Genomic DNA, 15,792 nt, shown 5'->3' with positions numbered 1-15,792 from the left:
ATAAGAGTAGACGATGTAGCCTCAGAGACTGAGCTCCAGCACTCCGGTTTCTCACTGTGAGCTCTGCCCAGCAAGTCTGACTAAAGGAGACTCCCGTTCAGAGACTTTTACTCCCTTCAAGAATCCGTGCACTTCACTCAGTATTTGCAACGATTCCAGGCAGCCTTTTCATAACAGAGTAGGGTTTATTAGTCAACTGAAATACAGCACTGGGAAGTCGTTAACTTTTGCTTCTCTATGCTAATCTAAGACCAAGTTCAGACTAGCTACAACCAGGGTGCCACCCAGCCAAGGTGCTGTCAAATTCATTTTGGCTTAGCCACTCTCTGTCCTTTTGCCTGTGCCCCCCAGGTGAGAATTTCTGTGACTCTGTGATTTCTTATCACAGCCTCCTGCTACCTCTCAGTCCATCATCGTCCTGCTGCAAAGTCATGCTGAGTTCACGTGTTCTTCTTGCCAGAGCCTCCCATTGTGAAAAGTCAGTTGTCCAGTCACTGGGGCGCCCATTGTCTTTCCAGATCCTCCATTGATGGTTTGATTCCACCCAGTGATTATTGACCCATTCGTGTCACCGCAGACAAGTGATACAAACATCTCATTTCTCTTACATTGCCTCAGCAGCGTTATTTTAACACTTCTGCACCCTCTGGATAGCATTACAAAGCCAAATGAGTCACTGCTATGCATAGCATTGATAAAAATATTACAGAAAATTCCCACATTCGTCACTGAAAGGCAGCTCGATGTTGCCTAGGCCCATATGCTGCCAGTGTCTTCACAGAGGTGATGTCACTGGAGCTTGTTGCATAGGTGTGGGAAGGTGTCTTGCCCCACCGGGAGAAACCAGGCTGCCCTTCTCAGAAATGTACAGGCAAAAATGAAAGAATATTTGATTGAAATTGCTCCAGAGGAGAAAAGGGATGTTTGGGCCAAAATAAATCAGTTCTGGGAGCCAGTAAAAAGCCAAGCCTACCAAGCCAGCAACATACCATTTCTACCTCTTTTTATTCCTGAATCAAAACACAATGCATAATTAATTTGTTTTGGACTTGGATTCTCAGACTGGAAAATCAAAGCACATATTTAGTCTGTAGTTTTATTCATAAAAATCCTGTAGTAAGAATGCTCAGTTGTTGAATTGCTTACACTGATTCTTTTTATTTGAATGCTTAGGTATCTGTTTCAGTGCATTTCTTTTTCTGTTTGCAGTGCACAGATTTATATTTGCATTATTACAGTGCTAGAATTTCTGCCTGCCTGCTTGCCAAAAGCGTGCATTTGGGAATGTTTTTGCCTTGCGTGTAGTATTCTGTCATGTTTTGCACTGTGTATTCGTACAATAAACTTGGTACTTCAAAAGGAATTGGTCTGTTCCCTGCCTGCGAGTTTGACCACCATTCTGAGAGAGGGGAGGAGAGAGAACAGTGTGTGTGAAGTTAAAGTTAGGTGTATTAATGCCTTAAAAAAACAAACACGCAAAACAAAACAAAAACATTTGATCTCCCTTCCCCTCCCTCAGTGGTTTCTGTCTCTAGGCTCATCTGGGTCAGGTTTAGCTGGGTTGCAAAGAGCTCCTGGCTATCTGACAGGTTTGCCTTCTCTGTGTCCTTGTCCTCAATAAGCTCTCAATAAGTTCCCGGCCAATGAGAGCTACAGAGCAAGTGCTTGGGGCGAATGCAGTGCGCAGAGCTGCCTGGCCACGCCTCCACCTAGGAGCTGAGGGAGTGGGATGTTGGCACTTCCAGGGGGCCCCCCCAAGGTGAGCGCCACCAAGAGTCCTCACCCTATCCCATGTCCCAACCTCTGCCCCTTCCCACACCCAAACTCCTGCTGCTGCGGAGGTTGAGGGGAAGAGGCGCGGTGGCCCAAGACCAGGGTTGCTTGGGGGGGGGGGGGGGGAGAGTGGGACAATTTGCCCCGGGCCCCACAGGAGCCCCCACGAGAATGTCGGAGGCTTCCCCCCCGCCTCCCCATCCCCCGGCGCCTTAGCGCGCCGCGTCCAGGAGCGGCCCTGGACAGCGCTGCAGCGGCGGGACCTGAGCTCCTCCCGCTCAGAGCCGTGTGGTAAGGGGGCGGGGCTGCGAGCTCAGGTCCCACCGGAGTCCGCCCCCTTACCACGCGGCTCTGAGCGGGAGGAGCTCAGGTCCCGCCGCTGCAGCGCTGTCCAGGGCCGCTCCTGGACGCGGCGCGCTGAGGCTCCAGGAGAGGTGGGAGTAAGCAGCATGGTAAGACCCCCCTGAGCCGGACACCCCCTCACACGCACAGCCCTGACCCCCATCTCCAAGCCCAGCCCCTCTCAGCCGAGCACCCCCGATCCCATCCCCCCACAGCTCTGACGCCCAGCTCCTCTGAGCCGGGCATCCCCCGACCCAGATCCCAGCTCCCCACCCAGCCCTGGGCAACAGCAGTGCCACCCCCAGGCAGCAACAACCCATTGGCACCAACCATCACCATCACCCAGCAACAGCCCATTATGTAATTGCAAATGTATTAAATCATTTAATGTTTTTAAATAATGTATTTCATGTATTTTCAAATTATTAAAAATTAATTTTTGAATGTATTTCACTGGTTATTTTTTACATTTCCAAATATATGTTACTATAGTATTGCAACTTTTTTTTATGGAAGAGGCCCCCGAAATTGCTTTGCCCCAGGCCCCTTGAATCCTCTGGGCGGCCCTGCCCAAGACTGCCCCAGGAGTGGCCGGTGCGACTGGTCTAGGGACTGCCTGAGCTGCTCAGGCGGGCCCCGGGCTAGGTGCACCAGCCGTGCAGAAATCACAGAAAGTCACGGAGTCTGTGACCTACATGCCAAACTTGCAGCTTTAACCAGGTGTCCTCAAGAAGGGGACAACAGTAAGAGATGGACATCAAAACAATTATAAGATGGGGAAGTGAGAAAAAAAAATATAGAGGGTTGCTTAATTTAGTGTGGAGATGTATGTATTTTTGACTCTGGTCTAATTAGCTGCAAATGTTAATTTGGAGTGGTAGTCATATGAAATGTGCTTCAGAGGCACAAATGGAAACATAAAGCTCTGCCTTGATTCATGTGATTTAAACACCATGTGGAATACTTCATTTAAAGGAGCCTTATTGGTTAGTGAGGGATAGTAACTAATACATAAGTAACATTTTCGAGTCCACTGTGCTGTCTGTATAGTCAGAAAAATGTTAAAGTATTGTTAAATCATCTGATCTGAGCAAACCAAGCCCCCCAAAAATAAAAAAGTTCAGTCTTTAATGGCCACTGTGCTTATACACTGTAGGTGGAAAATTTTCAGATGTGCCTAAGTGATTTAGGATTACAATTTCACAATTTTCAAAATGACTTTCAATAGGATCACATACTTTAAGCTAAGTAATACATTTTGAGACCGGTGAAACACTGAAGCACAACAGTTCCAGGTCAAAACAGAGTGTCTTAACACTGATTTGCCTTGGTTTTGTTGAGAACTTTATGTAGCACACTTCAAACGTGAAGAATATTTTTATAACACTTGTAAACTCCTGTAAAAATATGCTTGGTAATAGAACTTTGGACAGAGCCTTGTAGCAGTAGTGGTTAGCATTGCTGCAGTTCCATAGACGTACTGGATGTAAGCATATTGTAAGATTTTTATATTATTCTTGAATCGCAGATATTAAGGGAATGTTATCTTTTTTTTTTTCTTTTAAGGAAATGATCATTGACAAAGTAAACGGACAAGTCGTTCCTCGGTACTTGATATATGACATTATTAAATTCAATGTAAGTACCTTTTTAAAATTACTACTTTTAGTAGTTATTGACTAAAATTAAGACAAATTATGTTTGCATAGTTAAGAGCCAGAAAGCACACTTTGATACCCAAAGTGGTTGGGCAATGTGCAATCCAGCTGACAGTAGTACGGGAGAAGTGAGATTGAAAGTATCCTGAATCAGGCAAAGCACAGTTGAAAGCAGCCTCAGTAATGCTACTTGCTTGGTTGCAAAGACTATATGAGAGAAGGCTGTTGTTTGAAAATCTCTGCAAAATACTGTTCAGAAACTGCTTCTTTCTACAGCAGATATGAACTTGGTTTGGCCATGGTGGTAATAACTTAGCATTTTTCCTCTGCAGATCTGTCTATAGATAAAACAATATATTTACAGCTTAGTTGGGACCATTTAAATACTGAATAATTTTTTTTTGCAAGCTCAAGAGATGGCAAAAATATTTAGTGTACATATTACTTTCTGATTCTCTCTTAATTTGATTGGGATAGTTACACATGGGTTAAAGAGAAAACATCCTTTCAGGCTTACGTTAACAATGACGAGGAAATCACATAGCTGAATTGAAAGCTCTACCAATAGTCCTGATTTGGCTGGGATCAAACAGTCCCAACTAATGTCCTGGTACTGTTTTCACTTATAAGGGTACGTCTACAAAGGGCTAAAAGACCAGTGGCTGGCCTGGGTTAATTGATTTAGGCTTGCGGGGCTCGGGCTGTGGGGCTAAAAATTTCTGTGTAGACGTTTGGGCTCGGGCTGGAACCCAAGCTCTGGGACCCTCCACTCTTGCAAGGTTTCAGAAAACAGGCTCTGTCCCAAGCCCAAGCGTCTACACAGTGATTCTTTTCAGCTCCAGAACACAAACCTGCTTACCCGGGCCAGCTGCAGTTTTTTTTATCCCTGTGTAGATGTAGCCTGAGAGTGCTCTGTAGTGCCCCTGCAGAGGCCATACTAGGGCACTACATTTGCCTCTACAGTATTGTTGGTCTGAGCTACTGCTGGTCTGGTCTACTCTGTCATCTGGGCTGACAGTAGGTGGGCTGGGTTGGTGCTGTGATAGTGGATCCTTGCCCAGGTCGGGAAACAGAGAGTGGGAAGGGGGTTAAGCAGCAGTAGTATTTTTTGAAACACACTGCATCTTCTTGGCTGCTCAGTGACCCCTTCTTCATATTCTTCTTTTAGATTTAGGCAGCTGCTTCTCATAATCTCATATGTGCTGAGGGCAGACAGAGGCAGAAATCAGTCCCAGGGACCAGAAAAAGGAGCTGCTGAGTATAGGGGAGGAGGCATAAGGAGGAAGGAGGGGAAAATGGATAAGCCATTGTGGAGAGCTATGGGAAAAACTGCAGAGTCCTAGCTAGGAAGAAACAATGTAGGTGAAGAGAGAGCAGCTTTCAAAGGGAGTTTTCCAATAAACTAGAGGTTTGAAAGACACTAAAGGGTCTTGTGTGTTGTTTTAGTAATTTTTTTCTTTTTCTCTCATGAACTAAGAAAAATAACCTTAAAATCACTATAATGTACATAGAACTATCAATTGGCTGGGATCTGTTGGCCTTCAGACCCCCCCATTAATTGGAAGAGTTGTCCTTGACAAAATGTTTCACCTGTTGGCACTTATAATTGAGTGGGTTTTGTATTGACTGGTTTGTGTTACACTTGTGAAAGAGAAAATTAGTGCTAAGAAAAAGGCCCCAGCAAAACATATTAATGTATTTAACAATTTTTTGTGAATTTAAATAATTATTTGAAAACAGAGTAACACTAAACTATAGTTAAATATTCCACACAAAATACAGTAATATGGTGTTTGTTTATATTTCAGGGTATTTGGGAGAATACACTTTTATTGTAATAGTCCTGTGTATTATATTAACAGTTGTTCTGATTCTAAGTCACATAAATGGAGTGTTAATTTATCCTGGTGCTATGCAGTTCTCTCCCCAAAACTCCTCCCTCCATCTGCATGCCCCCGCCCCCATCTTACACATACAGTTGAGGTTGTAATGGTTGAGGTGATCTGTACATATCTGGATGACATAAAGTGGGAATATTGGAAGAAGATTAAGATTTGTCTTGTATAGAGACGTTTTCCCATCTGTATTGAGAGAATGAATGAGTGGCAGTGTGGGGATCATTGCATTACTTATTGTATAAGCGATCAGTACTACTGAAACATAGGAAGGCTTTGATTGAGTTGATGTGCATGATAACTGTAAAAAAACAAACAAAAAACCCTGACAACCCTGTCTTTTAGTTTCAATTTATAGCGGTACTGAGAAGTTTTATGCCTATATTAGCTATTCTTCTTCGAGTGCTTGTTCATGTCAATTCTAATCAGGTGTGTGCGCACATGTGTGCACGACAGCCAAAAGATTTTTTCCCTAGTAGTATCCGTCAGATTGGTCCGGGCACCCCCTGGAGTGGTGTCATCATGGTGCTCAATATAAGGCCCTACCGACCTGCCACCCCCTCGTTTCCTTCTTACCACCAGTGATGATTAGCTGGAACTTCCTCTTGCTTTTGTCGTGACAAGTGCATTTGGCAGTCTGTATATAGAGACAACACCATAGCGATATTCTGTATCAACAAACGGGGGTACATGCTCCTCTGCCCTGTGCCAGGAAGCCCTCATGCTGTGGGACTTTTGTGTAGCTCACTCGATAGGCCTGCAAGCATCGTACCTCCCGGGAATACAGAACGAGTTGGTGGACTGTCTCAGCAGGTCTTTTCATGGCCATGAGTGGTCCCTATGCCTGGACGTCGTGAACTCCATTTTCCAACGGTGGGGCTTTCCCCAGGTGGACCTGTTCGCCATACAACGCAACGGGAAGTGCCAGCAGTTTTGCTCCTTCCTCAGTCACAGGCCGGGCTTCATCGTGGATGCCTTCTTCCTCCCATGGGCACGCCGTCTTCTCTATACGTTCCCGCCCATCCTTCTTGTTCACAAAGTGCTCTTCAAGATACGGAGGAAACGGGCTTCAGTGATATTGTTAGCTCTAGCCTGGCTTCGCCAACATTGGTACACATCTCTCCTGGAAAGTCTGTGAAAGCCCCAGTCACCTTGCCACTCCTCCTGGACTTGATAACTCAGAATCACAGCCATCTCCAGCATCCGAACCTGGAGTTGTTGCACCTAATGGCCTGGAATCTCCATGCCTGAACCCAGGGAGCTCTCCTGCTCGGACCCAATTAGACAAGTCCTCCTTGGCAGAAGGAAACCCTCCACCAGGACTACCTACCTTGCCAAGTAGTCAGTCTGGTTGGCGCAGCAACATTTGTCCCCGACGCTTGCCTCTATGCCATTTATACTGGACTACCTTCTCCATCTCAAGTAGCAGGGATGGTCCATGTCATCACTTAGCCGCCATCTCTGCCTTCCATCCAGGTGCAGAGGGCCAGTCGGTGTTTGCCAACCCTATGGGCAGCCGTTTCCTGAAAGGTCTCAACAGGCTATAACCGCATGTCCGACAACCAGCCCCAAACTGGGACCTCAATCAGGTCTTTTCCAAATCGGTGGGTTTGCCCTTCGAACCACTGGCAACTTGTTCCCTGCTCTACCTGTCATACAAGGTGGCGTTTCTGGTAGCAATAACCTCAGCCAGGAGGGTGTCTGAGCTCCAGGCCCTAACGTCAGAGCCTCCTTAAACTGTCTTCTGTAAGGACAAGGTTCAGCTCAGGCCACATCCAGCTTTCGTTCCAAAGGTTGTCTCCCAGTTCCACATCAACCAGGACATCATCTTCCCAGTGTTCTATCCTAAGCTGCACTCTAGCAGCAGGGAGCAGAGGCTTCATTCATTGGATGTCTGCAGAGCGCTAGCCTTTTACATTGAAAGAACAAAACCGTTTAGAAAGTCCATTTAACAGTTTGAGGCCATGGCAGACAGGATGAAGAATCTTCCAGTTTCCTCCCAATAAATTTCCTCGTGGATCATGTCCTGCATCCGTGAATGCTATAACCTGGCAGAGGTGCCCGCCCCTGCTCACAGTGCACTCCACTAGGGCGCAGGCTTATTCAACAGCATTCCTGGAGCAAGTTCTGACCCAGGAAATATGCAGAGTGGTCCGCCATACATACTTCCACCGCGCATTATGTGATTACCCAGCAGGCCAGAGACTATGCGGCCTTCGGTAGAACAGTGCTCCAGCCAGTGGACAACTCTGACCCCATCTCCTGAACTTAAGCTTGGGAGTCACCTGATTGGAATTGACATGAACAAGCACTCAAAGAAGAAAAAACAGTTACTCACCTACTCATAACTGTTGTTCTTCGAGATGTGGTGTTCATGTCCATTCCAATACCCACCCCCTACCCTTCTTTTGGAGTAGCTGGCAAGAAGGAACTGAGGGGGTGGCGGGTCAGTAGGGCTCTATATTGGGCGCCATGATGGCGCCACTCCAGGGTGCACCTGGACCGACCCAACTGCTAGGTGATAAATCTTCCGGCTGCTGTGCGCATGTGCACACACAACTGATAGGAATGGACACGAATAATACATCTCGAAGAATAACAGTTATGAAAGGTGAGTAGCCATTTTTTCCTGAAATGGCCATCATGGTTCCTATTATTCATACTAGTGCTTTTGGTTCTGAAATGTCTTTTGAAACTCTGTCAAAGTTGATCTGTGGGAGAAAATATTAAATATTTTAGACACGTCAAATGGTAACATGTTGGGCATTTTTAAGTGTTTTAGTGCAAACTATGGGGTTGATTCTGTCACACTTAAAATTATTTTCTGACTAAGGAACTCTATTAACATGGAGCTAGGCCCTACTCATTGTGAATAAGAGTGCAGAATCAGGCCCTATACAGTATAACCAGGGTTTGTGTTAGAACAGCAAATCTTGGAGGGGTCATTTTGACAGTCTCTTCTTTTAAAAGCAAGAGTGTTTTGTGGGAGAATGTTAATTTGGAATCGAATTTTAATAGTTTATAAGCAATGTTTTAGTCAATGTAACTTGCAGAATGTAATTCTTAGCATCCTCATGGTTAAGTCGTAGTTTTCTGAAAGTTCTAAAATATTCTAAGTTTTGAAAACATTTGAAAAAAAGCAAAAATTGTTTTTGTAATATTATGACCATTGTGTTCTCTTCTCTAAAATCTTTTTCTTGTAATGCTATCTCTTATGTTCTCTGCCCTGTCTATGTTCTGTCCTTCACTTTGTCTATCTCTCACTCATTTTTTATTGTTTTCCCCTACATTCCATGTTTATTCTCTTTCACTCTGTGTAGTGTTTGCCCTCTCTTATTTTATGCTCGTCTGTCACTCACTACTGCTGTTTCTTCCTTTCCCATTCCCTCCTTTATGGTCACTTTTCCCTGTCTGGTCTCACCTTCCCTTTTTGTTTGTTTGTTGTTTGTTCCTCTCTTCTGCCTCTATTCACACAGTTTTAACAAAGTGAAGCTTTCTAAAAGCCTGATCTCTGATGCATTAGATAGAGGTGTTGAAGTGATGGGCTCTGATTAAACATAAAGGAACCAAATTACTGACCATGAAAATGAGTGGGTTTTTGTAAGGGGTTAAGTTGTGGGGAAAGGCAGAGGAGACTGAACTGCACTTGAGTTCCACTGTAAATGCTGTCAGTTTCTTTGGATGCACTGAGAATCAGGGAGGAATTCATTATGAAGTATTGCACTTTCAGTGTCAAGGACAAATAAGACAATGTGTTATCAGTATGAGCACAAGCAGGACTTCAGCTGAAAGAGGCTATTAGCAGTGGCCATACTGTAGAGATTAAAAAGCACAGCTGCCTTTATGCTAATTCTAGAAGTTTTAATTACAAAAATGGGCAAGCTAGAATGTTTGGCTTGGCAAGAAGTGATCAGTATAATTTTATCACTGAGATGTGTGATTTGGAGTAACTATAAAATCAAAAGAGACATGGTAAATCCTCTCTTTATGGAATACAGGTTAGGTGGGAGGATCTTGGTTACATATTATAGTGGAGTGCCAGGTCTGCTATAGTTAAGGTTGTGTATTGCTTTTTCCTTAAAAGGTGAATATTGTAAGTGCTCTAAAATCCAAGTGCTTGCTTGGATTGTCTGAAAATTGTTGCCTCTTGGAGGTGCGGTGTAGGGTTGGTGTTCCAAATTTGGGTTAGAACAAAATACAGCTACTCAAAATCAATTGTTTACAAAATCACCTGCTTGTTACTTTTTTATTTGTGCACATGTGGGGCTCAAACTGTTTTTCTACTCCTCAAATTGATCTCAGCTGCTTGGGATTTATTTCAGTTAGTGCACAGCCCCTACTGTCCCGTTGGGAAATCAAGATTGCAAAAGTTACTGAAGGTAAAGTTTTTAAATCCAGGTCGCCACAAGCTAAACTGATGTATTTATGTGTGTAATGTATATGTGCAGCAAGACTAGGACTCTGTTAGCGGCTCGAGATTTTCCATGTGGTTTGTTATCACAAAGTTGGGTGGGTCAAGGTGAAATGCTGGGATCATTGAATCTGAGCAACACCCATGCACTGTGAGTTTGTGCCCTTACCGGTAGCTGTTGAATGTGTCTTGCACATCTTCCTTGTTCTCTGTCTGAATTGTGTTTTGTCCTGAGATCCTGGTTTAAGGTGCTCTAAAATTCACATGCAGACTTTAATTTTACTTCTGAAATATTGTCAAAGCAGTTGTCATTAATTGAAGAGAGGGAAGATAGCTTGATGTAATCATGACTCACATTCTTTGTTCAGTTTCTGAACTGAGTGTGATCAGAGGAAAGCAAGTTGCTGCATCACTTGGTCAAGGGGTTCCTGATACGCACCCCCCTAACTTGAACTGCTCATAACATTTTTTGATTCTTATAACTTTTTTTGGTGCAGCATTGGTGTGTGTGTTGGAGCAGTCAGTTGAAGAGGTGGTATGAGGCGGGGCTTGGGAAGGTGCAGAGTGGCAGCTGTGGCTGTCTGCCAACCTTTGTTCCTTAGGTCAATTGCTTTGGCACAACTTAGATGATAAGCCTTATTAATGTACATGATCATCCAAACACCATGTTTTTGAAAACCCAGTTTGATGATTAACGATTTGATGAAGAACGGGGATTCCAAAGTAGAAATTTTTCTACAATTGCTGCATGAATAAGGGTTTGTCCTTAAAGGGACCCTTTGCTTTCTGGGAGCTCAGAAGTGCTAACAGAGCAGAACAATGTGGGGTGAAAAGTTGGGCTCCTTCTCCATTGATGACATTCTTGGAGAGGAATTAAATGGAACCACCTGTGTCCCACCTTCCCCCAGTTCCTCCCAGTGGATCAGCCACTGCTTCACCAGGGCAAGGGAAGGGTCTCCAGGGCTCCCCTTCCTCCACTGTTAACTGATGAGAGGAAGGAACCCAAAACTCTCCACCTTCCTCATGCTGCCTCCAGCAGCAAGAGAAGGGGCTCCAGATTCACCATTCCCCTTGTTGCTGCTTCTAGGGAAACAAATGGGAGGTCAGAGCAGTGCAGGAGAGTGTGGGGAAGAAAGGAAGGGAACAGAATTACAGTGGAGGATGTGGGCAGGGTCTTAGGTCTGCCCCCTAAACTTCCCCACATCCATACCCCCCATTTCTGTTCCTTCTTCAAAACATGCTCCCATAATGCTGAGATTGGGATGGGGAGTTGGCAATGAGCATGTTCATTTTATGGCACTGACACACAATGCTAAGGTGGTGTGGGGAACTGAGAACAGGCATGCTTAGTGCATGGCACAAATATACAATGAGGAGCTGGGAATGGGCACGTTTGGTGCATGGCACAGTACATGACATTGAGCTTGTATTTGGGAACGGAGCAGCCACCCATGTGGAGAACTGGGCTGTGGTACATAGGGATGCAAAAAAGTACTTTTATAAAAATAAGGAAATTAAATGCCCAAAACTTTAACAGAGTTAAGATTGCCCTTTAGTGTCTTGTACCCTTTCAAAATGTTGAGTTCAGCTACACTCAAAGCTCTGAAACATGATGGATAAAAATTGATTAAATTTTTTTTTATAAAAAAGGATTTTTATTTAAATTGGTTTTTAATGTAAGTAAAATACAGGTTGATTTTTTTAAAAAAATTAAACCCATTGAAAACTAAATTTAAATTTATGACAATGGATGTTAATTTACTGTAATATATTATATTAAATTAAATCTGAGCAGTACCTGTTTGCTGCCAAGTTTTAAAGAAAGTCGTATCAATGCATTAGTGGAAGTCACTGGCTAGGTATCCAGAACCTGAATTTGTTGAAGTGCGAAACTGGCTTTTGACAGTCTTACATTCTTCTGCAGGTGTAGAGAGAATATTTTCTTCATTTTAATTTATTTAGCTAGTTTGTTAAACAAAGAAACCAGTTGGGAGTTAAAAAAGCAGGAAATCTTGTATTTCTTTTTTAATCTATGAATAAGAACTAGGTGTAAGAGGATGAAATCTTCTAGTTCTAAAAACTTGAAGAACGTGATGATCAGAAACAATCACTTCAATACAATCAGTTCGCTTCACTAAATACGGATAATGCTTCCTTTATTTGAAATGCAAAAAATGTTTTGATAATTTCTTACTTATCCAGCACAACCGTAACTCGGTGGTAACAAGTTTTTGAACATATAATAAGGGAACGTATAATATCGGTGACTGACATCTGCAGGCTGAATGCAGCACACACAGTGTCTCTTGAAGTCTGTGGCTCCCTTGTCTCCAGGGTCACTGAAAACCAAAATTATTACTCTCTATGAACATTCAAGAAGTTTCTGCAGATCTCCTGTAGCGACTGTAACTGTTATATTGTATTTATTCTTAAAACCATCTGTTGTTCAAAGTGCGAACCTGGGAAAAGCAAAACAAAACAAACTTTGTATCAGTTCTTAACTTCACTCTAGTGCTTAATTTGTAATGAAAGAGGTGCCAGGGCTCAAGCAATTTGGTGCTGGGGCTAAAGCAATTTTTTTACTTTCATAACTGACATGGCAAGCCCAGAAGTGCTGGGGCTATGAACTGCCAAGCCTAGAGGTGCTGAGGCTCGGCACTGGCAGCTGCTGGCACAAATTAAGCATTACTTCACTCAAATTGACAATTTAACTAACTGCCATTTTGAAAAGTTACAGATTGAAATGGAATGTTGTTTTGAGGTGATTTACTTAATAGTAGCAACTGTGTGCCAGCAATCAGTCAATCGGGAATGGAAGTATGAGCCATTGCTCCATGTGCAACTGATATACATAAAAAGAACAAAGTGCCAGCTGGTGACTTGAGGGAGCAATAAGGATTTTTTTTTTTCAACTCATCATGGCAGCCTGTCCAGGCTGCAATCAGCTCTTCAGATGACTGTGGCCCAGGGATAGGGAAATGAGATGGGAATGAAGGGAACACAGAAGGAAAGTGGAGCTCGAGGAGTTTAAGAATAAGAGGGGAACTATGTGGGCATATAGGAATGGAGGGAAAAGAACCAAGTGGGAAGCAAACAGGGAGAACTGGAAGTCCTGGCACAGTCAAGGAACTATGATGTGATTGGAATAACAGAGACTTGGTGGGATAACTCACATGACTGGAGTACTGTCATGGATGGATAGACTGGAGTACTGTCATGTATGGATATAAACTGTTCAGGAAGGACCGGCAGGGCAGAAAAGCTGGGGGAGTTGCATTGTATGTAAAAGAGCAGTATGACTGCTCAGAGCTCCTGTATGAAACTGCAAAAAAACCTGAGAGTCTCTGGATTAAGTTTAGAAGTGTGAGCAACAAGGGTGATGTCGTGCTGGGAATCTGCTATAGACCACCAGACCAGGGGAATGATGTGGACTAGGCTTTCTTCTGGCAACTAGCAGAAGTTACTAGATCACAGGCCCTGGTTCTCATGGGAGACTTTAATCACCTTGATATCTCCTGGGAGAGCAATACAGCGGTGCACAGACAATCCAGGAAGTTTTTGGAAAGTGTAGGGGACAATTTCCTGGTGCAAGTGCTGGAGGAACCAACTAGGGGCAGAGCTCTTCTAGATGTGCTGCTCACAAACCGAGAAGAATTAGCAGGGGAAGCAAAAGTGGATGGGAACCTGGGAGGCAGTGATCATGAGATGGTAGAGTTCAGGATCCTGACACAAGGAAGAAAGGAGAGCAGCAGAATACGGTCCCTGGTCTTCAGGAAAGCAGACTTTGACTCCCTCAGGGAACTGATGGACAGGATCCCTTGGGAGAATAATATGAGGGGGAAAGGAGTCCAGGAGAGCTGGCTGTATTTTAAAGAATCCTTATTGAGGTTGCAGGAACCAAACCATCCCGATGTGTAGAAAGAATAGTAAATATGGCAGGCGACCAGCCTGGTTTAACAGTGAAATCCTTGCTGATCTTAAATGCAAAAAAGAAGCTTACAAGAAGTGGAAGATTGGACAAATGACCAGGGAGGAGTATAAAAATATTGCTCAGGCATGCAGGAGTGAAATCAGGAAGGCCAAATAACACTTGGAGTTGCAGCTAGCAAGAGATGTTAAGAGTAACAAGAAGGGTGTCTTCAGGTATGTTAGCAACAAGAAGAAAGTCAAGGAAAGTGTGGGCTCCTGAATGAGGGAAGCAACCTAGTGATGGAGGATGTGGAAAAAGCTAATGTACTCAAGGCTTTTTTTGCCTTTGTCTTCACGAACAAGGTCAGTTCCCAGACTGCTGCTCTGGGCAGCACAGTATGGGGAGGAGGTGACCAGCCCTCTGTGGAGAAAGAAGTGATTCAGGACTATTTAGAAAAACTGGACGAGCACAAGTCCATGGGGCCGGATGCGCTGCGTCCGAGGGTGCAAAAGGAGTTGGCGGATGTGATTGCAGAGCCATTGGCCATTATCTTTGAAAACTCATGGTGATCGGGGGAGGTCCCGGATGACTGGAAAAAGGCTAATGTAGTGCTCATCTTTAAAAAAGGGAAGAAGGAGGATCCGGGGAACTACAGGCCAGTCAGCCTCACCTCAGTCCCTGGAAAAATCATGGAGCTGGGGTCCTCAAGGAATTAATTCTGAAGCACTTAGAGGAGAGGAAAGTGATCAGGAACAGTCAGCATGGATTCACCAACGGCAAGTCATGCCTGACTAACCTAATTGCCTTCTATGATGAGATAACTGGGTCTGTGGATGAGGGGAAAGCAGTGGATGTGTTATTCCTTGACTTTAGCAAAGCTTTTGATATGGTCTCCCATAGTATTCTTGCCAGCAAGTTAAAAAAGTATGGGCGGGATGAATGGTCTATAAGGTGGATAGAAAGCTGGCTAGATTGTCGGGCTCAACGGGTAAAGATCAATGGCTCCATGTCTAGTTGGCAGCCGGTTTCAAGCAGAGTGCCCCAGGGGTCAGTCCTGGGGCCGGTTTTGATCAATATCTTCATTAATGATCTGGAGGATGGCATGGACTGCACTCTCAGCAAGTTTGCAGATGACACTAAACTGGGAGGAGTGGTAGATACGCTGGAGGGTAGGGATAGGATACAGAGGGACCTAGACAAATTAGAGGATTGGGCCAAAAGAAACCTGATGAGGTTCAACAAGGACAAGTGCAGAGTCCTGCACTTAGGACGGAAGAATCCCATTCACTGTAACTGACTAGGGACCGAAAGGCTAGGAAGCAGTTCTGCAGAAAAAGACCTAGGGGTTGCAGTGGACGAGCAGCTGGATATGAGTCAACAGTGTGCCCTTGTTGCCAAGAAGGCTAATGGCATTTTGGGCTGTATAAGTAGGGGCATTGCCAGCAGATCGAGGGACTTGATCATTCTCCTCTATTCGACATTGGTGAGGCCTCATCTGGAATACTGTGTCCAGTTTTGGGCCCCACACTTCAAGAAGGTTGTGGAAAAATTGGAAAGAGTCCAGCGGAGGGCAACAAAAATGATTAGGGGGGCTGGGGCACATGATTTATGAGGAGAGGCTGAGGGAATTGGGATTGTTTAGTCTGCAGAAGAGAAGACTGAGGCGGGATTTGATAGCGGCTTTCAACTACCTGAAAGGGGGTTCCAAAGAGGATGGATCTAGACTGTTCTCATTGGTATTAGATGACAGAAGAAGAAGTAATGGTCTCAAGTTGTAGTGGGGGAGGTTTAGGTTGGATATTA

At 44.3% G+C, this 15,792-nt stretch overlaps 1 protein-coding gene across 3 annotated transcripts in view; it reads left to right on the top strand.

Moving 5' to 3' along the window:
- The window catches only part of RNGTT (RNA guanylyltransferase and 5'-phosphatase), a 415,119-nt gene that overhangs the window by 151,219 nt on the left and 248,108 nt on the right, over positions 1-15,792 (top strand). For 2 of the 3 annotated variants that reach the window (XM_005299707.4, XM_024103027.3), the window contains exon 10: positions 3,682-3,753. The exons of the other annotated variant lie outside the window; for it this stretch is intronic. In XM_005299707.4, coding sequence (XP_005299764.1) covers positions 3,682-3,753 — 72 coding nt within the window. The remainder of the gene's footprint in view (positions 1-3,681; positions 3,754-15,792) is intronic. 3 annotated transcript variants of the gene reach the window in all.

The sequence above is a fragment of the Chrysemys picta genome, chromosome 3 (assembly GCF_011386835.1).
Source record: "Chrysemys picta bellii isolate R12L10 chromosome 3, ASM1138683v2, whole genome shotgun sequence".
NCBI classification, from domain to species: domain Eukaryota; kingdom Metazoa; phylum Chordata; order Testudines; family Emydidae; genus Chrysemys; species Chrysemys picta.
This window is presented reverse-complemented; position numbering and strand designations above follow the sequence as displayed.